This window comes from Heterodontus francisci, unplaced genomic scaffold, assembly GCF_036365525.1.
Source record: "Heterodontus francisci isolate sHetFra1 unplaced genomic scaffold, sHetFra1.hap1 HAP1_SCAFFOLD_50, whole genome shotgun sequence".
Taxonomy (NCBI): Eukaryota; Metazoa; Chordata; class Chondrichthyes; order Heterodontiformes; family Heterodontidae; genus Heterodontus; species Heterodontus francisci.
The window spans coordinates 13515018-13541559 of NW_027140867.1; the positions used below are offsets into that span (position 1 = coordinate 13515018).

Here is a 26542-nt window from a genome sequence, read left to right on the forward strand (position 1 = left end):
CTCCCCAGCTTCCCAGAGAATCCTAGAATAAATCCCATCTGGCCCAGGGGACTTATCTATTTTCACACTTTCCAAAATTGCTAACACCTCCTCCTTGTGAACCTCAATCCCATCTAGCCTCGTAGCCTGAATCTCAGAATTCTCAACAACATTTTCTTACTCTACTGTAAATACTGACGCAAAATATTCATTTAACACTTCCCCTATCTCCTCTGATTCCACACACAACTTCCCACTACTATCCTTGATTGGCCCTAATCTAACTCTAGTCGTTTTTTATTCCTGATATACCTATAGAAAGCCTTTGGGTTTTCCCTGATCCGATCCACCAATGACTTTTCGTGTCCTCTCCTTGCTCTTTCTAGCTCTCCCTTTCGATCCTTCCTGGCTAGCTTGTAGCTCTCAAGCGCACTAACTGAGCCTTCACTTCTCATCCTAACATAAGCCGCCTTCTTCCTCTTGACAAGTGCTTCAGCTTCTTTAGTAAACCACGGCTCCCTCGCACGACAACTTCCTCCCTGCCTCACAGGTACATACTTATCAAGGACACACAGTAGCTGCTCCTTGAATAAGCTCCACATTTCGATTGTTCCCATCCGCTGCAGTTTCCTTCCCCATCCTACGCATCCTAAATCTTGCCTAATCGCATCATAATTTCCTGTCCCCCAGCTATAATTCACGCCCTGCGGTATATACCTGTCCCTGCCCATCGCTAAGGTAAACCTAACCGAATTGTGATCACTATCACCAAAGTGCTCACCTACATCTAAATCTAACACCTGGCCGGGTTCATTTCCCAGTACCAAATCCAATGTGGCATCGCCCCTGGTTGGCCTGTCTGCATACTGTGTCAGAAAACCCTCCTGCACACACTGGACAAAAACTGACCCATCTAAAGTACTCGAACTATAGTATTTCCAGTCGATATTTGGAAAGTTAAAGTCCCCCATAACAACTACCCTGTTACTCTCGCCCCTGTCGAGAATCATCTTCGCTATCCTTTCCTCTACATCTCTGGAACTATTCGGAGGTCTAGAAAAGACTCCCAACAGGGTAACCTCACCTCTCCTGTTTCTAACCTCGGCCCATACCACCTCAGTCAACGAGTCCTCAAACGTCCTTTCTGTCGCTGTAATACTCTCCTTGATTAACAATGCCACTCCCCCCCTCTTTTACCATCTTCTCTGTTCTTACTGAAACATCTAAATCCCGGAAACTGCAACATCCATTCCTGCCCCTGCTCTACCCATGTCTCCAAAATGGCCACTACATCGAGATCCCATGTACCAACACATGCTGCAAGCACACCCACCTTATTCCGGATGCTCCTGGCGTTGAAATAGACACACTTTAAACCAGGTTCTTGCTTGCCAGTTCCCTCTTGCGTCCTTGTAACCATATCCCTGACCTCACTACTCTCAACATCCTGTACACTGTGAGATGCTGGCAGTGGATGTAGCCTCAAACTGCCTCAGTGTTCATCTAATGCCCGTCACTCTAAAGGTGACCATCGATCTTAACTTTTAAGCATGTGGCTCTTTCCAGGCTTTGATGGCAGTCTTGTGCGGAGTCTCCCAAGCAGCTGCGCACCACTGCACAAAGTTTGTGTCTGATCCATTGCTCAGACGTGCTAACAATTTCATTAGTTTCAAAACGGACAACACCAGGCAGGCTGAAAGAGCAAGAGGATTCAGCACAATAACTGGGTTCCCGCTGGTTCAGGGCGTGAGAGACTGCACACATGTGGCAATTTCAGTCAGGGGCATTCATTACCGAAAAGGCTTCCATTCATTGAATGTTTATTTTGTATGAGCTCATCGGAAGAGAATCATGCAGGTTTCTGCACAGTACCCAGCGAATTGCCACGATTCGTACATTCTCAGAAACTCTCAGGTGCCTGCTCTTTTCAGTCCTCCAAACAGACTGGAAAGTTGTATACACGGGTTATCCTTTGAAGACATGGCTGATGACACCTGTGAGAATCCCAAGGGGTCATGCTGAGGAACGCTTCAATGAGAGCCGTGCGGCCACCAGAGTGACAATCGAACAAACAATTGGCCTGCTAAAGATGAGATTTAGGTGTCTGGACCACTCAGGTGGATCACTGCAGTATGTGCCACCACGGGTCTCCATGGACTATTGTCGTTTTCTGTGCCTTGCATAACCTAGCGATGGAACGGGGAGATGCCCTTGAGGAGGTTCAAGGTAATCGTGAGGCATCATTAGATGAAGATGGAGTTTCTGATGAGGAAGATGGGCAGCAGCCACAAGATGGAAGAGGAGAGGAGGCAGAAAGTCCTCTGGAAACAAGTGCACGAGAGACCTGGGAGGCCCTCATAGGCAGGTGTTTCTCTTGAGAGGATTGCTACATGCAAAAATTTGACATTGTGGTATGAAATGAGTTCATTGTGGGATTCTGAGACGGGCAAAACACGCACGTCAAAGGGAAGAGATGATCTGATTAAGAACAGCATCATGTCACGATGAATCGAACCCAAGTGTGTGACTTCGCATATATAACCTATTGAGCATCTCAGCGATGTCTGATGCAACTTCATGGATGACATATGCAAAGTTAAATTATCAAATCACAAATGTATTTACAATTATCGCAAATAAATAATTGGAAGATACCACAGTGGACCAGATGTGATGTTGCAGTGGTTGCTTAATACGTCTGCGAGTGCGCTTCTGTGTGGACGATCCCTCGCCACCAAACTCACCAAAGGCAGATGGCTGATGAGGCTTCCGCCCTGCTCCTGATGACTTTGGCAGTCGTCCTCTGCCTACTCGCGTCAGAGGGTGTTCGTGAGAAATGTCAGGAGCACCCTCTAACACCCTAGGAGCTTGTTGTTGGCATATAACTAGTGGAGGGAGCAAGGAGCTGCATAATGCATCAGGAGCGCCCTGAGAGAAACTCCCATGTGCTTTCAGCTGCTGCCCCTGTGCCCTCCTGAGGCTTGGCTGGTCCTCCAAGCTGTCCTCAGAGGGAGGAGCAGCCTCGACTTGCCGCATGCGCATCTGAGATTGTGCTCTGATGGCCTGGTCCAGGGAGGCTACTCTCACCCTGAGATCATGGATGGTCTTCCTGCACTGGCCATTCCACTACCGCTGCCAATCTCTCAACTGAGGATGCCAGATGGACAAATGCCTGAGAGTTTGCAGCTGACATGCCCTGGATGGACGTTTCCAGAGTATGAGATATAGCTCGCAGCGTCTCTGGCAGCTCCGCCAGATGTCCATGCTGTGAATGCTGTACCTGCAACATCTCCCGTCTAATGGATGTTCTCTGAGGCTCATCATCAGCTTGTGGCTCTGCACTGGCCTGGCCTCCCACACTCCTCCGAGTGTGAGAGGCATCGGCCGGTTCTGCCTCTGGTGGTTTTGTCCGGTAACTGTGATGTGCTGACACCCGTAAGTGACATCGTTTCTTCAGAGACAGTAAACCCAACCATGGTGGAAATCTCTGTGCTGGCCCTTGGTGAAGTGCGGTGATGTGACTGTGCACCCTCTGAGGCGATCTACTCTTCCTCAGAGGTGGACGGTTGAGCCCCCGAGATCCCTCCTGGTCGCTGATGTGTTCCACCTGCAGGGAAAATCAGAATGATCAGTTTGATGAGCATTTCAGATTTAGGGACATGTTTCTTACTGCATTTTGGTCACATTTCTGTGATTAAACTTTTATTAGCACAGTTCAGTGCAGGAGACAATCACCACCTCAACGGCCCCCAACCCCCTCCTCCTTACACCGTCACAACACATTATGGGTCACTCACTCTGAAGACCAGGTCCGCCAACTTCGCCATCTGCAGCAGCGCATCCCCCGTCCTCCCCTGCCAGCATCAAGGCATCCTCCTCCATCCTGGTTAGATATGCATGATTGCCAAAACCACCACCAATCTGGGACCTCTCTTGGGCATTATGTGCCCTCTTTTCCTATTTAAACAAACACACCTAATTTAGACATATTTTTTGCCATCTCATACATTCACCCATTGGGTTTGTTGTTGCACCTTACTGCTACTGCAACTTAATGCCCAATTTGCACACCAATGGATCACCATATATCCCAGACTTGCCCATCTTGCGTCCCAATACAATGCAGCAGGCAAGGACTGATCATTGCTGGCTTCCACCTTGCATAGTTAGGACAGACTGCCACTTCCCTGACACATTCACAATGAGATTAATGAGGAGTACCCCTTACCCGGGCAGAGCAGAGCTGGTCATTGACCGACTTGCAGCACTGGAGCCATGTCCTCCATACCACACTGCGGGTGCTGACCTCCTCTGCGATCTCCAGCCAGGCCCTCTTGGTCACTTGTGAGGGTCTTCTTCTGTCATCAGCGTTGAATATAATATCACACCTCGCCTCCACTGCCTGGAGGAGGACCTGCAGATATTCCTCCGAGAATCTGGAGGTTGTTCTGAAACTTCTCCCCTCCATCACTCTGGATTTGTTCTGCAGCCTGTTCCAAGTTTTTGTCCTTTCCTGCCCCTGGGCACTGCCAGTCTTCCTTAACTTACTGAAGTAACAAACACGTGTTCACATCTAGACTTCCAGCAATATCACTCAAAGCACCGATGTAATCCCCTATGCAGCTGGTCAATTTAAATGCTGTAAACCTTTTTAAAAGGCTTACAGTATCCATTCCCAGATTTTGCCCCGCCCCCAAAGCTGATGAGTAATCCTCCCGCACACGCCCTTTTGGGTGCTGAATACACCGCGGGGCTGCTAACTGGCTGCCCCGCGTGTGATGCCGAAGGGCGGGAGGTGCGAAGCAGATTCAGGTTACTCGGCCGCTTCCGCCTCGTCCACGCATGAGTCGCTGGCAGCCGAAAAATTTGGGCTGCAGAATCTGGGAATCCCTTTGAATTCGCTAATTTTGTGTATAGCTCGCATCCATGTGTGATAAGCTGTCTCATTTCAGTGCTGACGGGATTAATTGGTTTTAGTTCTAGAAAACAAGGATGTGCATTTGAGTGCAGGATTGTCATGTGACTTTGCCCTCCATTTTGTTGAAAGCAAAGTTACCAGCCCTTTTTAAAATGTTCTAATGTTTATAACCCATCAGTTTAAAATCATCACTACATTTCCCATGAATGTGACATCCACTGAGGGACCAATGCTTACATTAGCTATTATTTTCCTTTTTTATATATTATTAGGAGCTTTTACTGTCTGTGTTTATATTTCTTGCGAGTTTAGTCTCGTACCATAAATTCTTCCTCTTCATTATTTGCTTAGCCTCTTTTGTTGGCGTCTAAAATGTGTCCAATCTTCTAGCCTTCCACTAATCTTCATCATGGATGACCAAAAATATTCAGGGTACGATGAGAAAGAAAAGAGAGGCTTTTAGCAAATACCAGGAGTGAAAATCAATGGAAGCATTAGTGGAGTGCAGAAAGTATAGGATGGAGCTTAAGAAATCAATTAGAAGAGCAAAGAGGGGATATGAGAAAGCTCTGGCTGGTAAAAGTAGGGGAAATCCCAAGATATTCTATAAGTATATCAATGGGAACAGGATATCCAGGGAAAGAGTAGGACCCATTAGGGACCAAGGGGGAAATTTGTGGGTCGAGCCAGAGGACATTGGTAGGGTGTTGAACGGGAATGAGGATGCAGATATGGAACTTAGAGAGAGACTGTGAGGTTCTTGAGCAAATTGTAATCGGGTGTGACAAGGTATTGGAGGTTTTGGAAGGCTTAAAAGTGGACAAATCTCCAGGTCCGGACGGTTTGTGTCCCAGGATGCTGTGGGAGGCGAGGGTGGCGATTGCAGGGGCTCTGACCATAATTTTTAATTCCTGTCTGGCCACGGGGGAGGTGCCAGAGGACTGGAGAACAGCTAATGTGGTCCCACTATTTAAGAAACGTTGTGGAGATAAGCCAGGGAACTACAGACCAGTGAGTCTCACGTCTGTGGTAGGGAAACTATTGGAGAAAATTCAGAAGTAGAGAATCTACCTCCACTTGGAGAGGCAAAATTTAATTCGGAATAGTCAGCATGGCTTTGTCAGAGGGAGGTCATGCCTAACAAATTTGATTGAATTTTTTAAGCATACAATCAGGTGTGTAGATGAGGGTAGTGTAGTTGATGGATTTTGCATGGATTTCAGCAAAGCCTTTGACAAGGTCCCAGATGGGAGACTGATCAAGAAAGCAAATGCACATGGGATACAAGGTAACTTGATAAGGTGGATTCAAATTTAGCTTCGCTGTAGGAGACAGAGAGTGATGACAGATGGCTGTTTCAGTGACTGGAAGCCAGTGTCCAGTGGCGTACTACAGGGATCTGTGCTGGGTCCCCTATTGTTTGTCATTTCTATAAACGACATAGATGACGATGTGGGGGGTAGTATCCGTAAGTTCGCGGATGACACAAAGATTGGCCGAGTGGTTAACAGTGAAGTGGAGTGTCTTGGGTTACAGAAAGATATAGACGGGATGGTCAGATGGGCAGAAAAGTGGCAGATGGAATTTAACACTGAAAAGTGTGAGGTGATCCACTTTGGAAGGAGTAATGTGACACGGAAGTATTCAATGGGAAGTTCCGATGAACAAAGGGACCTTGCCGTGTTTGTCCATGAATCTATGAAGGCAGAAGGGCAGGTTAATAGGGTGGTGAAAAAGGCAGATGGGACACTTCCCTTTATCAATCGAGGCATAGATTACAAAAGCAGGGAGGTCATGTTGGAGTTGTACAGAACTTTGGGAAGGCCACAGCTGGAGTACTGTGTGCAATTCTGGTCGCCACATTATAGGAAGGATGTGATGGCATTGGCGGAGGTGCAGAGGCGATTCACCAGGATGTTGCCTGGGATGGAACATTTAATCTATGAAGAGAGGTTGGATAGGCTTGGGTTGTTTTCAGTTCAGCAGAGAAGACAGAGGGGTGACCAGATCGAGGTGTACAAGATTATGAGGGGCATGGCCAGGGTGGATAGGGATCAGTTGTTCTCCTTAGTTGAAGGGTCAGTTACGAGGGGCCACAAGTTTAAGGTGAGGGGCGGGAGGTTTAAGGTGTATTTGAGGAAGAACTTTTTTACCCAGAGGGTGGTGACGGTCTGGAATGTCCTGCCTGGGAGGGTGGTGGAGGCAGGTTGACGCAAATCCTTTAAAATGTACCTGGATGAGCACTTGGCACATCATAACGTTCAAGGCTATGGGCCAAGTGCTGGCAAATGGGATTTGGTAGAAAGGTCAAGTGTCTTTAATGCATCGGTGCAGACTCGATGGGCCGAAGGGCCTCTTCTGCACTGTATTATTCTGTGATTCTGTGACTCACAGTATTTTCTTCAATGTAATATGTTTCTTATCTTCCTTACTACGCCACGGATGGTACATCCTTCTCATTTAACTTCATGCTCCTCAGAGTTGTATGAATCAAAAATATGTCACATGTTCTGAACTGAATTAAATTAATGGATAAATCTGTAGAAATGTGCAGAAATGTATAAATCTGTGGAACTTGTCATTTATATTGGCTGATGGTACCAAGCATCTGTGAGATGTAAAGAATTGTAAACAAGAGTGTTCTGTCTGAGGCAGAGCCATAGGGCAATGGAGCAGCAGTGTTGTAGCTGGATTGGCATTGGCAGTACAAATAAGGTTAGTGATATATCTTGAAGGGTAGATAAATAACAAGTGCGGAGCAGGCTCAAGGAGCCGAGTGACCTACTCCTGCTCCGAGTTCATAGGCTCGTAAGTGATGTCAGTAAAATTTATGGTTGGCATTTTAAAATAAATATAAGGTCCGGAAGGGTGGCTCAGTGGTGCAGTGGTGAGCACCGCAATCTCACAGCTCCAGCGACCCGGGTTCAGTTCTGGGTACTGCCTGTGCAGAGTTTGCAAGTTTTCCCTGTGACCACATGGGTTTCAGCCGGTTCTTCTGGTTTCCTCCCACGGCAAAAGTCTTGCAGGTTGATAGATAAATTGGCTATTGTAAATTGCCCCAGTGTAGGAAGGTGGTACGAGAAAGGTGTGGATGTGGTAGGGAATACGGGGTTATAGAACATAGAACACTACAGCGCAGTACAGGCCCTTCGGCCCTCGATGTTGCACCGACCTGTGAAACCATCTGACCTAAACTATTCCATTTTCATCCATATGTCGATCCAATGACCACTTAAATGCCCTTAAAGTTGGCGAGTCTACAACTGTTGCATGCAGGGCGTTCCACGCCCCGACTACTCTCTGAATAAGATTAGTATAAATGGGTGGTTGTTGGTCGGCACAGACTCGGTAGACCGAAGGGCCTCTTTCAGTACTGTATCTCTTAATAAAAAAAATTATCTGGATGGGCAGTTACAGAACAAGTGAGGTCACTGATATATCTGGGTGGGAAGTTACAGTACAAGTGAGGTCAATGATATATCTGGATGGGTAGTTACACGACAAGTGAGGTCACTGATATATCTCGATGGGTAGTTACAGTATGAGTGAGGTCAGTGATATATCTGGATGGGTAGTTACAGTACAAGTGAGTTCAATGATATATCTGGATGGGTAGTTATACGACAAGTGAGGTCAGTGATATATCTGGATGGGTTAATGAAATATCTGGATGGGTAGTTACAGTGCAAGTGAGGTTAATTATATACCTGGATGGGTAGTTATAGTACAAGTGAGGTCAGATTTTTAGATTTAGATATACAGCACTGAAACAGGCCCTTCGGCCCACCGAGTCCGTGCCGCCCATCAGCACCAATCTACACTAATCCTACACTCCTACCACATCCCCACCTGCCGCACCACCCACACACACCAGGGGCAATTTATAATGGCCAATTTACCTAACAACCTGCAAGGGTTTGGCATGTGGGAGGACACGGGAACACCCGGAGGAAACCCACGCAGACACAGGGAAAACTTGCAAACTTCACACAGGAAGTACCCAGTGCTGAACCCGGGGCGCTGGAGCTGTGAGGCGGTGGTGCTAACCACTGCGCCACTGTGCTGCAGTGATATATCTGGATGGGTAGTTACAGTACGAGTGAGGTCAGTAATATATCTGGATGGGTAGTTCCAGTACATGTGAGGTCAATGATATATCTGGATGGGTAGTTGTTCGACAAGTGAGGTCAATGATATATCTGGATGGGTAGTTGCAGAACAAGTGAGGTCACTGATATATCTGGATGGGAAGTCACAGTACAAGTGAGGTCAATGATATATCTGGATGGGTAGTTACACGACAAGTGAGGTCACTGATATATCTGGATGTAGTTACAGTATGAGTGAGGTCGGTGATATATCTGGATGGGTAGTTATACTACAAGTGAGGTCAGTGATATATCTGGATGGGTAGTTACAGTACAAGTGAGGTCAATGATATATCTGGATGGGTAGTTACAGCACAAGTGAGGTCAATGATATATCTGGATGGGTAATGACAGTACAAGTGAGGTTAATGATATATCTGGATGGGTAGTTACAGTACAATTGAGGTCAATTATATATCTGGATGAGTTGTGATACTACAAGTGAGGTCAATGATATATCTGGATGGATAGTTGCAGTACAATTGAAGTCAATGATATATCTGGATGAATTGTGATACTACAAGTGAGGTCAATGATATATCTGGATGGGTAATGACAGTACAAGTGAGGTTAATGATATATCTGGATGGGTAGTTACAGTACAAGTGAGGTCAGTGATATATCTGGATGGGTAGTTACAGTACGAGAGAGGTCAATGATATATCTGGATGGGTAGTTACAGTACGAGAGAGGTCAATGATATATCTGGATGGGTAGTTGCAGTACGAGTGAGGTCAGTGATATATCTGGATGGGTAGTTCCAGTACAAGTGAGGTCAGTGATATATCTGGATGAGTTTTGATACTGCAAGTGAGCTCAATGATATATCTGGATGGGTAGTTACAGGACAGGTGAGGTTAATGATATAGAATCGGATGGGTAGTTACAGTACGAGTGAGGTCAGTGGTAGATCTGGATGGGTAGTTGTTCTAGAAGTGAGGTCAATGATATATCTGGATGCGTAGTTACAGTACAAGTGAGGTTAATGATATACCTGGATGGTTAGTAATACTACAAGTGAGGTCAAATATTAGAATTAGAATTAGAATTAGAATATTACAGCGCAGTACAGGCCCTTCGGCCCTCGATGTTGCGCCGATCATCTGACCTACACTATTCCATTTACATCCATATGTCTATCCAATGACCACTTAAATGCCCTTAAAGTTGGCGAGTCTACTACTGTTGCAGGCAGGGCGTTCCACGCCCCTACTACTCTCTGCGTAAAGAAACTACCTCTGACATCTGTCCTAGATCTTTCACCCCTCAACTTAAAGCTATGTCCCCTCGTGTTTGCCATCCTCATCCGAGGAAAAAGACTCTCACTATCCACCCTATCTAACCCTCTGATTATCTTGTATGTCTCTATTAAGTCACCTCTCCTCCTCCTTCTCTCTAACGAAAACAACCCCAAGTCCCTCAGCCTTTCCTCGTAAGAACTTCCTTCCATACCAGGCAACATCCTAGTAAATCTCCTCTGCACCCTTTCCAAAGCTTCCACATCCTTCCGATAATGCGGTGACCAGAACTGCACGCAATACTCAAGGTGCGGCCTCACCAGAGTTTTGTACAGCTGCATCATGACCTCGTGGCTCCGAAACTCGATCCCCCTACTAATAAAAGCTAACACACCATTTGCCTTCTTAACAGCCCTATTAACCTGGGTTGCAACTTTCAGGGATTTATGTACCTGGATACCAAGATCTCTCTGCTCATCTACACTACCAAGAATCTTCCCATTAGCCCAAAGAACAAAGAACAAAGAACAAAGAAAATTACAGCACAGGAACAGGCCCTTCGGCCCTCCAAGCCTGCGCCGATCCAGATCCTCTCTCTAAACATGTCGCCTATTTTCTAAGGTTCTGTATCTCTTTTCTTCCTGCCCATTCATGTATCTGTCTAGATACATCTTAAAAGACTCATCGTGCCCGCATCTACCACCTCCGCTGGCAATGCGTTCCAGGTGCCCACCACCCTCTGCGTAAAGAACTTTCCACGCATATCCCCCCTAAACTTTTCCCCTTTCACTTTGAACTCGTGTCCTCTAGTAATTGAAACCCCCACTCTGGGAAAAAGCCTCTTGCTATCCACCCTGTCTATACCTCTCATGATTTTGTACACCTCAATCAGGTCCCCCCTCAACCTCCGTCTTTCTAATGAAAATAATCCTAATCTGCTCAACCTCTCTTCATAGCTAGCGCCCTCCATACCAGGCAACATCCTGGTGAACCTCCTCTGCACCCTCTCCAAAGCATCCACATCCTTTTGATAATGTGGCGACCAGAACTGTACGCAGTATTCCAAATGTGGCCGAACCAAAGTCCTATACAACTGTAACATGACCTGCCAACTCTTGTACTCAATGCCCCGTCCGATGAAGGAAAGCATGCCGTATGCCTTCTTGACCACTCTATTTACCTGCGTTGCCACCTTCAGGGAACAGTGGACCTGAACACCCAAATCTCTCTGGACATCAATTTTCCCCAGGACTTTTCCATTTACTGTATAGTTCACTCTTGAATTGGATCTTCCAAAATGCATCACCTCGCATTTGCCCTGATTGAACTCCATCTGCCATTTCTCTGCCCAACTCTCCAATCTATCTATATTCTGCTGTATTCTCTGACAGTCCCCTTCACTATCTGCTACTCCACCAATCTTAGTGTCGTCTGCAAATTTGCTAATCAGTCCACCTATACTTTCCTCCAAATCATTAATGTATATCACAAACAACAGTGGTCCCAGCACGGATCCCTGTGGAACACCACTGGTCACACATCTCCATTTTGAGAAACTCCCTTCTACTGCTACTCTCTGTCTCCTGTTGCCCAGCCAGTTCTTTTGGGTAGTTACAGTACGAGTGAAGTCAGTGATAGATCTGGATGGGCAGTTACAGTACAAGTGGGGTTAATGATATATCTGGCTGGTTTGTTGCAGTACGAGTGAGGTCAGTGACATATCTGGATGGGTAGTTACTGTACAATTGAGGTCAATGATATATCTGAATGTGTAGCTATACTACAAGTGAGGTTAATCATATATCTGGATGGGTAGTTATACTACAAGTGAGGTCAAATATATATCTGGATTGTTAGGTACAGTACAAGTGAGGTCAATGATATATCTGGATGGATAGTTACAGTGCAAGTGAGGTCAATGATATATCTGGATGCGTAGTTACAGTACGAGTGAGGTCAGTGATATATCTGGAGGGGGAGTTACAGTGCGAGTGAGGTCAGTGATATATCTGGGTGGGTTGTTACAGTACCAGTGAGGTCAATGATATATCTGGATGGGTAGTTGCTCCACAAGTGAGGTCAATGATATATCTGGATGGGTAGTTGCAGGACAAGTGAGGTTCATGATATATCTGGATGGGTAGTTACAGTACAATTGAGGTCAATGATATATCTGGATGAGTAGTTATACTACAAGTGAGGTCAATGATATATCTGGATGGGTAGTTACAGTACATTTGAGCTCAATGATACATCTGGATGGTTAGTTACAGTACAAGTGAGGTTAATGATATATCTGGATGGGTAGCTGCAGTACGAGTGAGGTTAAAGATAAAGCTGGATGGGTAGTTGCAGTCCGAGTGAGGTCAATGATATATCTGGATGTGTAGTTCCAGTACAAGTGAGGTTAGTGATATATCTGGATGGATAGTTACAGTACGAGTGAGGTCAGTGATATATCTGGATGGATAGTTACAGTTCGAGTGAGGTCAGTGATATATCTGGATGGGTCGTTACAGTACAAGTGAGGTGAATGATATATCTGGATGGGTCGTTGTTCTACAAGTGAGGTCAATGATATTTCTGGATGGGTAGTTGCAGTACAAGTGAGGTTAATGATATATCTGGACGGGTAGTTACAGTACGAGTGAGGTCAATGACATATCTGGATGAGTAGTTAGAGTATAACTGTGTCAAAGGCTGGAAACAGGTCGAGAACACGAGGAGGTATTAGTTTCCCAATATCACGGTCACACAGGTTGTCAGTTGTGACTTTGATAAGAACTGCTTTGCGAATGTGGCAGGAGAGAACCTGATGGGTGGGGTTCAAATATTGGTGTCCAGGAATAACAAGCGTGGATTTGTGAGATGGTAATACCTTCATGGACTTTAGGGGGAAACAGAGGATGTAGTTAGGGTGATACCAAGGACAGAGGGGTTACGTTTTATTTTATTGAGGGAAGGAGTGGTGATGGAAGATTTTATGGGAGAGAGTGACACATCCTGAGGAGAGAGAACTGTTTTCAACTAACATGGGGACCAGGAAGGGACTCGGCCCGGTCCATCCAAGCAGCCACCAAGCTGAGGCACCGGGACTGTCAGCTTCTGTACCTTCATGGACTGGAAACACTGGACCGTTTCTGGGCTGCTCTCAGCTGTTTAGTTTATTAATTAATTGAATAACTGATGTAACCGGATGTTTCACCACATTGCTGACCTGCTCTCTGAATTTGGACTGAATCACCCCATAAATAAATGTGTTTGTGCAGCAACTTAAAACCTGCAGCATGAATCCGAATTGCCCAAAGATATACAAAGGATCACTATAATCCTCGAGATATGTCCCTGCAATATAACAAGTTATAAAATATATAACATATGTCAACCACAGAAGTATGAAGCTGCCGGATATGGTGAAGAGTAAAATCACAGACTTCCTTCTGCTCTCCATCTCTGGGTCACTGCGATTCTCCCCCTTGCTCTGACTCCTCAGTCTCTTCCGGACTCGACTGGTCACTAAAATGTGTCTGACTGTCAAAGTGTTGAGCAACAGAATTAAAGCGAATGGGAGCAATGGGGTTAAAACCAGATCAAAACTGTCAAACCCCACCCATCTGGGCTCAGAAAAATAGCTTGGCTTTATGTAACAGAACCACGGTACATTGTCGATTATCTCTCCAGCTTCAAATGTAAAGTAGAAGGGAATGTTTTTTAAACTGAGTAGAATGCAGCTTGTTGCCAGAACCACAGCTGCCGTTTTCTCGGTGCAATATTTAGTTTTCAGCTTCTGGCAACAAATGGCCACAAACCGATCAAAGGAGAAAGTGACGGTGAACCAGACAGAAAAATCAGTGGCTGTACGAAGCAGGACATGAATGACACTACACACAGGGGTGACGTTCAGGAAAGATCCCAGGAAATAATAACAATTGATTCGCCACAGTATGACATCAGTCAGAATTACCAGTAGATCCGCCGTTGCCATGGCCACCAGGTAGCGAGTGGTGCAGGTGGAGAGTCCGCACTTTCCCCGGCACAGGATCACAATCGCCAGTAAATTAACTGGAAGAGAAAGAAAGGAAACAAAACTGGAAATCACTGAACAAACATTCTCCGTGCCTGAACCCAGAGAGTGAGGGCCCAGGTTTAACACCAGAACTAGGTGGGTTGGGATTGAGTCAGTGTTTTCAAATTTAAAAAGCTCAACGACAAACTCAACCAACTTCCAACCTGCACACTTTCAGGTTTAACAGAGGAGGGACAGGAGGGGAGCACCAATCGCACAGAAACTCTGTCCTCACTCTCTCCCACCTACCTACATATCTGTTGCTGTTAATATCGAGCTCTACGTATTTGAGTGAAATCAAAATACTGAGATTGCTTTAAATCTGATAAAAGCAGTGAACAGACAGCATCTGTGAAGAGAGAAACAGAGTTAACGGCCAGAATTTCAGGAGGATATGGTGTCCCTGTCCACCAGCCGGAAAGTCGGGCGGGAGCCAGTCTCCACTAGGCCCTGGAAGCGACGATGCTATTTTGTGTGGTGCAGGCAAATAATTGCCTGGAGTCAGGGCTTCTGCCCCTCTGAGGAAGGATGTCCCACCTCCAAGACTTGCCGCCCAATCAGAGGAGAGAAACGTCAGAGCGGGATGTAGAATTAAAGGGGAAAGTCACCAGAGGCTCAGGGTCCTGTTTTTAGACTGAAAGGAAATATTCAGCAACGAAATCACTCAATCTGCATTCCGTCATTTCCAAGGTACAGGAAACTGCATGGTGGGCAGTGAATACAGTAACTACACTGGAAGAAGTACACAAGTAAATCTCTGTTTCACCTGGATGGAGTGTTTAGTCCCTGGGCAGTGGGAAGGAAGGAAGTGAAAGGGCAGATATTGCAGCCAAAGTGTTCGTATGGGAAGGTTCTGGGTGAGGGAGGCAAACCAGATGGTGGGAGTGACGGAAGTGAGAAGCAGTGTGTTCCAAGGGGCTGGGGAACAGGAGTGGATGGGAAGATGTGTTTGATGTTGGTTTTAGCTGGACAAGGTGGAAATGGCGGAGGATGATGTGTTGCATGTCAAGGCAGTTGGAGTGGAAAGTGAGAGGAAGGGGAGAATGGAGTAGAGTCCTACAGGAATTGGGATGGGAGCAAGTTCAGTCAAGCTGGCTGTGAGATGTGGTGGGATTATAGTAGATATTGGTGGACAGCCAATCCCCTGAAATGGAGATAGAGAAGACGAATAAGGGAAGAGTCAAAGAGGGAGGTGCGGAAATTAGAAGCAAAGTTGATTTTTTTTTTCCAATTAATGGCGAAATAATGTACCAGAGAAAAAGGTGAAAAACGGAACCTGAGTAATTCAGGGCAGGAGAGGGAGAGAGGAGTTCCAGTGCGAATGTCAAGCGAACGGAGCCAAACTAATAACTTCAAATGTGGCCCCCTGAATGGAACATGGGAGACGGTCGAGGGAAATTAACCGGAAAACGACCTACTGCTGTGGGTCAGGAAAGATCCCGTCTGCTGTGAGTTAAAGACAGCTCGGGTTTACTGGATTTTGGAGCAGAGAGGGGCGGAGTGACAGGGACAGAAATATAAATGGACATCTGGAGAGCAGCTCCGAGCTCAGAAGGAAGGAAGACACACATGGGGCTGGGCTTTCTGCACTGGCTACCGGCAGCAGCAGTAGGCGAAAGAAATGGCGGCCAGCATGCGGAGCACACCCTCCGCCATGACCGTGATCGTTCTCACGGGGGCCCATGCAAATGATCAAGTCAAGCTGCCCACCCCCGCCCCACAATCACGTGGAGGATGTGGCTCCTCCAATGCTGGCAATGGCATCAGCTGCCTGTGATGGCATTGTTTTGAAAGGACAGACAGCTAATTTACATTTTTAAAATTATACCCCCCTCCCCATTGTTCTGGTCATAAATGTGACACCCCTTTCCCACCCCCCAAATAACAATAAAATTCTTTCTTCGCCCTCTCACTCCTCCAAATCACTGACCTTCCAGACTTGACCTTCCCCCTGCAAAGTGAACAAAGCACAGAGGTCACACTTTCCCACCATCCCCTGGACTAATGATGGAAATTTGTCCTCATTTCCCCCCAAGCCCCGCACTAAAAATCTTAAATTCATTCCTTCTCCACCACTGTGGTGCCTGCTGTCCCCAAATGGGAAAGTGAAGGTGAGTGAGTGCCGGACGGCTCTTAGAAGATTGCAGCCCAATGGTAAGATTGAAGTCAATTTTATTCTAATGTATGCATTGTAGTAATTTGAATATTTTAATCCGGATCCCAACGCTCAGAGGTGGGGGAATTGCCACGGAGCTTTGGCGTCGCAGGGAAGATTGGGCATGGTCGTCCTGGCAGTGGGCTCTGAGGTGGACCGCTGCTGGAATGATCTTTCACCCCCTCCCCCACCCGCCATGGAGCCCGACATTGGGAATTCAGTAAAATCCCAGCATGTTGTGGGATAGTAGGGGCAGAATGGCCCAGTTGGTGAGGCTGAAAAAGAGAGAGAAATACGAGACGGAAGAACTAACTACCAATAAATAATTGAAAGAATTCATCAAATACACCAAGAGATTTAAGGTCGGAAGAGGACAGATAATTGAAAAAGTAATCAAAGCAGCAAAGGCTTCCCGGGCTACAGATTCACAAATGACTTAAATTAGAAACAAAAGTTAACAAGATCATGGAAATGTGATAACAGCAGAAGGGAGTATTTCCAGAGGAAGAGAAATACAAGCAGAAAGGACTTTTCTCCAGATAAGAGAAAGCTGATGGATGACCGAATAGAGACCATTCAAATGATAAATAGATTTGGCAGAGTATAGTGTAGATGATATTGCCATTATTGAGATTGTCCAATCTGGTGTTTATCAGTACAGGATATTCAGTAATAAATCCAAGAAGGAATTCAGGAGACACTTCTTTACTCAGAGAGTGGTGAGAATATGGAACTTGCTACCACATGGAGTAGTTGAGATGAATAGCATTTAAGGGGCAGCTAGAAATGTACATGAGTGAGAAAGGGCTGGAAGGATATACTGACAGGGTTAGATAGGCAGGGATGGGGAGAGGCGTGTACAGAACATATTGGCATAAACCAGTTGAGTGGAATAGCCAGTTTCTATGCTTAATATTGATGTAATTCACTGTAAGTTGATTATAAATCACATTCACCAATTCATTAATAATATTACAGATATTGAAGTGTTTTATTTATTGAAGCAGTGCACTATTTATTTCATTATTAACAATTTAGTAATAATATTATTTACTGCAGCTGGACTGATCTACATTTTATGAAATTCTGAAATGTATGTCCTCAGTTACAGGGACACACATCACTGAGCTAAGAGCAGATATCACTGCTGGTTACAGGTGTACAGACTCCGAACCATAGATAAAAACTGGTTGATCAAACCTGAATCAATTACAGACTTGGAATAGTCACTAACCACAGCCCAACATTCATTCTGTGTAACAGTAAGATAACAAAATTCAACACGCATGATCCACAGATTCCCAGGACTGTGCTGACGGGAAGGGGATTAATCAGCATCAGACAGTGTTTACAGTCACTATACTCAGAGTAAGAATAAGTCATTATCCAGAGGATTAGAATATTGTAACAGTGCTGTGCTGCTGTTTACCTGTCAGTAAATAGTTAACATCTGATTCAATTGGTGCAGTTCAATAGGAAACAGAGCAACATCAATGCATTTCACTTCATACACTTATCACACAACATCTTCAACCAACAACAAAAATCATTCTCTTTGTCACCAATTACATTCATAAAACACGGAGGCAGATCCGTGAAGAGGAGAGATGAGTCACCTGAAAGATTCATTTCAAATTAGAACCAGCTTGTCCTGCTATGGTCAGTGACCTACGCTCAGTACAATTCTACAGTGACAGATACTCCCAGTAATACATGGCCACTGGGATCAGGTGTTCCACTCCGGTTAGTGACCCACACTCAGTACAATTCTACAGTGACAGATACTCCCAGTAAGACATGGCCACTGGGATCTGGTGTTCCACTCTGGTTAGTGACCCACACTCAGTACAATTCTACAGTGACAGATAATCCCAGTAATACATGGTCACTGGGATCAGGTGTTCCACTCTAGTTAGTGACACAGTTTGAGTCCAATTCTACAGTGACAGTTATTCCCAGTAATACAAGGTCATTTTTTTTTCTAAAAACAAGAAATGCTGGAAATACTCAGCAGGTCTGGCAATATCTGTGGAAAGAGAAGCAGGGTTAACGTTTCAGGTCAGTGACCCTTCTTCAGAACTGGCAAATATTAGAAATGTAAAAGGTTATAAGCAAGTAAAGCGGGGTGGGGCAAGAGATAACACATGAGAAGGTGCAGATAGGACAAGGCCCGTCATGCTCTGAAATTTCCACCTTTCGCTCACCTTTACATGGTCCATCTCCGACGCTTCCCTTCCCTTCCTCGACTTCTCTTTCTCCCTCTCTGGGGATAGGCTGTCTACTAATATCCATTATAAGTCCTCCGACTCCCACAGCTACCTCGACTACACTTCCTCACACCCTGCCTCCTGTAAGGACTCCATTCCATTCTCCCAGTTTCTCCATCTCCGACGCACCTGCTCTGATGATGCTACCTTCCATGACAATGCTTCTGATATGTCTTCCTTTCTCCTCAACCAAGATTGAACCCCCCCCCCCTCACCCCCACTGCGGTTGACAGGACCCTGAACCGTGTCTGGCCCATTTCCTGCACCTCTACCCTCACCCCTTCCCCTCCCTCCCAGAACCGCGACAGGGTTCCCCTTGTCCTCACTTTCCACCCCATCAGCCTCCACATCCAAAGTATCATCCTCCACCATTTCTGCCAACTCCAGCGTGATACCACGACCAAACGCATCTTCCCCTCCCTTCCCTTGTCAGCATTCCGAAGCTTTCGTTCCCTCCATGATACCCTGGCCCACTCCTCCATTACCCCCACCACCTCGTTCCCTTCCCATGGCACCTTCCCCTGATATCGCAGGAGGTGTAATACCTGCCCATTTACCTCCTCTCTCCTCACTATCCCAGGCCCCAAACACTCCTTTAGGTGAAGCAGCGATTTACTGGTACTTCTTTCAATGTAGTATACTGTATTCGCTGCTCACCATGTGGTCTTCTCTCCATTGGTGAGACCAAGCGCAGACTGGGTGACTGTTTGCAGAACACCTCTGCTCAGTCCACAAGCTCCACTCCGAGTTTCTGGTTGCTTGCCATTTCAACTCCCGCCCCACCCCCCCCCCCCCCTCACCGCCCACTACTCTCATGCTCACATCTCTGTCCTGAGATTGCTGCAGTGTTCCAGTGAACATCAACGCAGGCTCGAGGAACAACATCTCATTTATCGATTAGGCACACTGCAGCCTGCGGGACTGAACATTGAGTTCAATCATTTCAGAGCATAACGGGCCCCCCATTTGACTTTTTTAAAGTTATTTTTTCCTCTTTTGATATATATATTTGTGTTTAAATTATTTTATTTCATCTTAGTTTGTTCAGTCTGTTTACCCACTATTTTTTCATGTTTGTACTTGCGGTGGTTCAGTTTTCAGTCCGTTAACACCCTATTTGTACTAATGCTTTGTCTTCAACACACCATTAACATATTGTTTGCCTTAGCTGCACGACCTTCTGGTCAGCCATTCTGTGACCTTATCCTATCTACTTCTTCTCCTTTGTTATCTCTTGCCCCATCCCCGCTTTACTTGCTTATAACCTTTCACATTTCTAATATTTGCCAGTTCTGAAGAAGGGTCACTGACTTGAAATGTTAACACTACTGCTCTCTCCACAGATGCTGCCAGACCTGCTGAGTATTTCCAGCATTTTTTGTTTTTATTACAGATTTCCAGCATCCGCAGTATTTTGCTTTCTTTTTATTTCCTACGCATACTTCATAAAAGAAAGGGTAGAGAAACGATGGGTAGAGTGAAGCAGTGAGCTGTATGATGATGAAGACAGAAGTGAATTGTTACCACCAGAGGGAAGAGAAGGACCAGAGAGAATAGAGGCAAAAGTCAGTGCAATGAGCAAAACAATGAAAGCAAAGAAAGCACCTGGACTCGACAAGATACCAACAGCATGCCTGAAAGCCCAGAATGATGTGAACATTGAAACCTGATAGTCCTCTGCAACAAAATTTACAGAACAGGATCAAAATTTACAGAACACGATTCATGCCTGTGGGCATTTTGCCGAAGCTTTTTGTCTTGCACTCATCAGGACAATGCACCAGAATACCAATATAAGGCAAGCATCAAATTAATACTATATGAGACGAGAGTGCTAATTGATTGGCAAGTGGAATCTGATTTGTAGAGGCATTGCTATGGAGAATGCACCGGTTTATGGTGACTGACAGTTAACTGCCAAGCTTTGTTTGAAATTTAAACCAGGCAGCTTGAATCTGATTGGTCAAGGCATTGCCCTGAGGAATGAACCAGCGAATTTTTGTCACTTATTTTGTTTTTCAGATGCAGGCATAATGTGTGTGCATGCTATTTCTGTCTGCAAAGAACAGGACCCTGTGTATTAATATATGTAGCTTCCAGTATGTGCAACTGCGCCACACTGCCAGCCCGACTGACAATATTAAATTGTTGTCAGCGCAATTCTTAGCACACTGAGGGTTATTTAGCAAATGTTGTCCAATCGCAGAATTCATCTAATGTTGGACACTGTGTTTTGAGTTTTGCAAGCACGGGCTGGTTGGGTACGAACCGACATTCAGTACAATCCTATAGTGACAGATGCTAAAAGTAATATACATTCATTGGAATCACGTGTTCACTCTGTTTAGTGACACACACTCAGTGCAGTTCAACAGTGACAAATACTTGCAGTAATACATGGCCTTTGGGTTAAGGTGTTCCACTCCAGTTAATGACCCACACTCTATACAATTCTACAGTGACAGATACTCCCAGTAATACCTTACTTCAGAAATTTGCTTGTTCTGAAGTCTTATTAAACAATCAACAATATTGGAGTAAAGGCCATAACTTGATAATACAGTAAGACTGTGAGCTGCAAACTGAAGCTTTATTTCAGTTGAGACAGAGATAATTCAAGAGATTTGACTGATCAGGTGTCTGTACAACAATTACTAGTAGACCAACATGTGACGTTATCAGTCACAGACCAAAACCAGAGACCAGCTCACACACAGATTTACACAACTTCAATGGTTATAGTCACTTACCAGGAACACCAATGATGGCAAGGATCACAAAGTATATTTTCTGGATACTGTTAATTGGTTGATGCATTTTCTGTGTCAGGTGATCTGTTACCTTCGTGCTGCAGGTAATCTCTCTGTATTAAACTCTGAGATAATACAGTCCCAGAACCTTTAATTTATACATTGTGGGAATTCCACAGGGACATTGAGATTGCAACATTGGTCAAATTATATCTGTAATTCAAATTTTAAACAAACAAATTATGACAGAAGAGTTAAGTCCCTGTTGTGATGGAATATATTTAGCACTGAGATTGAATTCGAACAACCCAAAGACTGGGCGGTTCTGATCACATGAATTAACTGCTGATAATTAGAAGCTGTAATCTCCAAAACAATGCTGATGTTCCTTGAAACACCATCACACACACCTTTATTTCTCATGTTGATCGGCAATGACTTTCACTCTGCTGCGGTTGTTCTTTAATTCAATTCGTAATATTCGTGTGTCGTCTCAGGGCTGCTGCTACACTGTATTCTGGGATGTGGCTGCTTGCTTTAACTCTGAACTTTCAGTAAATAATTAATGAAGGAAATTGTGCATATGGGTGCTGAAACTGATGCAGCCCCGCAAACTAATACAGACCTGCTAACTAATATGTCCCAGAACCTAATAGTCACTCAAATTAATATAGTCCCTTAAACTAATACAGCTTCTCAAACTGATACAGCACCTCAGTCTAATACAATTCTTCAAACTCATAGAGATCGTCAAACTAATACATCACCTCAAATTAATGCAAGTGTCAAACCCTCAAACTAATACTGTCCCAGAAACTATTTGTCACTCAAATTAATATAATCCATCAAGCTAATACAGACCCTCAAACTAACACACCACCTCAAACTAATACAGACCCTCAAAATGATAAGGCCCCTGAAAAACATGCAGACCTTCAAAATAATACAGTATCTGAAACTAACACATCGGCTCAAATGAATACAGCCTCTCAAACTGATACAACTCCTCAAACGAATACAAATTCTCAAAATAATACAGTATCTGAGACTAATACATCAGCTGAAATGAATACAGCCTCTCAAATTGATAGAATTCCTCAAACTAATACTGATTCTGAAGCAAATATAGCCCCTCAAACTAAAACAGCCCATAAAAATCATACAGATCCTCAAACTAATAGAGCCACTAAAACAAATGCTTCAAAATACATACATATGAACAGACGAACATATGAATTAGGAGCAGAAGTAGGCCATTTGGCCCCTCTAGCCTGCTCCATCATTCAATAAGAACATGGTTGATCTGTTTGTGTCTCGAATTCCACACTCACATCTACATCCAATAACCTTTGATTCCCTCGCCGAAGAAGAATCTATCTACCTTCGCCTTAAAAATATTCAATGACCCCGCCTCCACCACCTTCTGAGGCAGAGAATTCCAAAGTCGCACAACTCTCTGAGAGAAAAAAAAATCATCTCTGTCCTAAAAGAGAAACGCCTAATTTTAAAACTGTGTCCCCAACAAGAAGAAACATCCTTTCCACATCCACCTTGTCAAGACTGTTCAGGATCTTATAAACTTCAATCAAGTCTCCGCTCACTCTTCTAAACTCCAGTGAAAACAAGTCCAGTCGATCCAACCTTTCCTCATAAGGCAACCCGCTCATTCCAGGTAACAATCGAGTAAACTTCCTCTGAACCGCCTCCAACGCATTGACATCCTTCCTTAAATAAGGAGACCAAAACTGCACACATTGTTCGAGATGTGGTCTCATCAATGCCCCTGTGTAACTGAAGCATAACATCCTTACTTTTTTTTTTTCAATTCCTCTTGTAATAAAGGATAGCATTCCACTAGCCTCCTTTATTACTTGCTACACCTGCACACTAACGTTCTGTGACTCATGTACTAGAACACCTAGATCCCTCTGCACCTCGGAATTCTTCAGTCATTCTCCATTTAAGTAACACTCTTTTTTTTATTCTTCCTGCCAAAGTGAACAATATAACTGTACCTAAAATTTATGCATTAATTCACTTGAATATACAGCATTAAACTAATACAACATTTCAATAAATCCAGCCCGTCCAACTGGTACATCTCCTCAAACTAACACAGTCTCTCAAACTAATAAAATACTGATGTGCTGTTGTATTTGTTCGTATGTTAAATATAATCATTGAAATATATGGCCTGAATTTTACAGACCCCCGGCGTAGGGGGTCGTGGTGGGGGGGGGGGGGGGGTGGGGTGCGAGAAATGCCTCCAGCAGAGGCCCGCCATGTACCACGACCCCAGGAAGGACCAGTTCGATATTGCTTGCAGTGGAGAGGCCTCATGGTAGTCCTTGCACCGCTCGGCGATGGGAGCCCTATTTCAATCTGTTCATTAATTAAAATGAAGGAATTAATCACTGTTGTCCATCCCACAGTGATATTCGTGCCACTGGCCGGCACTCCTGTGCCTTCAGATCCTCGTCCAGGGAACAGGGTCTAACACTGGTGGGGAGTGGGGGCCAGGTAAATTTTTCATTGCGTTTGGTGTGGGTGGGGGCAGCGGGGTTGTAGGAGTGGGGGAGTGGAGAGTTGGGTGCAAATTAATATCATTGGTTCACGGGATAGTGGGAAGGGGTGCAGTTTAAAATTTAAGTGCAAGGGACAAGGTGGACAAGGGAAGTGTTTTTTGGGGGTGGAGAGGGCCAGTAGTTAATTACATGGCTTTGGGGGGGGGGGGGGGTGGGGGGGAAGGCAAATTAAATGTTAAAAATTTTTCATAACATCTTTCTTTAGAAATGTAAATTGAATGGAAGGGCTCGGAAACCCTTAAAATGGCGTCCGCACCTGCACAAAGGCAGCTGACACCATTATCGGGGACGGACTGCCCGTCACCTCCATGTCATTGCTGGGGGGCACTCCATCCCAGCTATTAAATGAGCCGCCGTGCTGAATATCGTGGTGGCTGTGCGACGTGCGGTCCGCGCGGGTAGGTCGCCATTGTTTATGTCTGCCGCCGATTTCAGCAGCGGGAATGTATACTGCAGCCCATCCGTTTCTGCTAATATATGTGTCATCAGAGGAAGTGATGCAATATCACATGATGTAATTCTCTTGCACAGTCAGTTAGGAAAAGTAAACTGAAGCACCAGTAAGTCTCCATTCAAACTCTGTGTTCGAAATATTTATGTCTACCCTTCAGCATTGTTTGTATTCATCTGGAAAGGGAGAATAGAATATGGTGGCAGTGATAGTGAGAATTGATCAGCAGCTGAATGTAGTTTTATGTAATATAAGGTTGTTAATGTGCAGAATATGGAAATAGTCTGTGAGCCTCCTCACAGGGAACGATGGAATGGAACTTGAACAAAACCTCGTGTCGAGTGCAAGTGGAAGTCATCGATGCAAGCTGTGTGTAAATAAACTCCTGTTTCTGTAACTGTCAGACTCTTAGCTGTTATAGCGATTGTTACGCCACAGTAAGAAACCAACGCTTCAAATTATTAAAGGGAAATCCAAAGAAAGTGTAAAAAGACATAGTGCAGGATATACAATGTATTGAAATACGTTTCTAGGGAAATTCCAAGGAGCAAGTGAAAATTGCTTATTGACAGAAATTCTTGTTGAAGGCAACAAGACAACATTCAGACGAGAGACTGGAGCACCAGTTTCTGTACTGGCAAACACAGAATCGTGGCTGAAGAAAGTCTTATACCATCAGGCAAAAAATTATATGGACCTGGAGGTATCGAGTTGAAAGTAATAGGAGAGTTGAAAATGATTCTGAGTTACGAGGGAAAAGAAATTCCTGAGATGTTATATATAAACAGGAATCAGAGTTGTTCAATCCTAAGCAGGAAAGCTTGCATAGACCTACAGCTAATTTGCAGAGTCAAAGAGCTGAAAGGAGCAGAAGAACAGCCAAGACATGTAAGGACTGATTCCCTAAATTATGCAAAGGATTGGGAAAACTAAAACCAGCACAGCACATCACTCTGAGAAAGAATGCAGAACAAGTATGTTTGTATACACCGAGGAAAGTTCCTCATCGACTCCTGGAGCAAGTTAAAAATAAATCAAATTAATGACTAAACAGGGAGTCATTTCAGCTGTAACAGAACCTACAGGATGGTGCTCAGGTACGGTTTCAGTGAAAAAACCTATACAGACCATTCGAATATGTGTTGACCGCACACATCTGAATATAGTGATGGAAAGAGAAATACATCCAATGTCATCAATCGATGAGAGTTTGACAAAGTGAGGAAAAAACACAGTTTTCACGAAATTAGACACTAACTGCAGATTTTGACAATTACTATTGGATCAGACATCAACACTCTTTACGACTTTTGTAACACCATTTGGAAGATTATGTTTTAACAGAGTATCATTCAGAATTACGCCAGCACCAGAGATCATTCAAAGGACGATGTCGAGAATCTGGAAGGATTAGATGGGAATCTGCCACATGGACGATGTGTTGATCCATGGAGCCAATCAACAGGAACACAATACGAGAGTGAGAGCAGTACTGCAGAGACTGGAGGAAGCAGGTCTCACATTGAATGAGAAATGTGTCTTTAAACTGCAAATGGTGAGATTTCTAGGACTTATCATTGATGGATCAGGCAGCAGAGCAGATCCCCAAAAGACAAAAATGATACAAGACTTTCCAGAGCCTTAAAACATGACATAGTTACAAAGGATTATGGGAATGGTCAATCAAATAGGGAAATTTCTACCAAATTGAGTCGTGATCAATGAGCCATTACAGCAGTTGTTAAAATAATGAAAATGTTTGGCGTTGGAGAGAAACCCAACAAGAATCCTTTGAGAAAATTAAGACGATGCTAGTTTCTTCAGAAGTACATTATGACCCAAAGTTATCAACCGGCATGGCAGTGGATGTGCCATCAACTGGATTAGCAGTAGTCTTATTTCAGCTGCAGAGAGAGATGGGTGATGCAGACCTGTATATTTTGCATCTCGTTCATTAACAGAAACAGAACAGTCAAAGAAAAGGA

General features: G+C 44.6%; 1 protein-coding gene across 1 annotated transcript; it reads right to left on the reverse strand.

Moving 5' to 3' along the window:
* Positions 1 to 12960: 12960 nt before the first annotated feature.
* On the reverse strand, positions 12961 to 21588 carry LOC137361290 (probable G-protein coupled receptor 139). The gene is made up of 3 exons (XM_068026178.1): positions 21522 to 21588; positions 13477 to 14345; positions 12961 to 13170 (listed from the first exon to the last, which is right to left on the reverse strand). The coding sequence occupies exons 1-3, from the start codon at positions 21586 to 21588 to the stop codon at positions 12961 to 12963; spliced, it is 1146 nt and encodes a 381-aa protein (XP_067882279.1).
* Positions 21589 to 26542: the final 4954 nt, after the last annotated feature.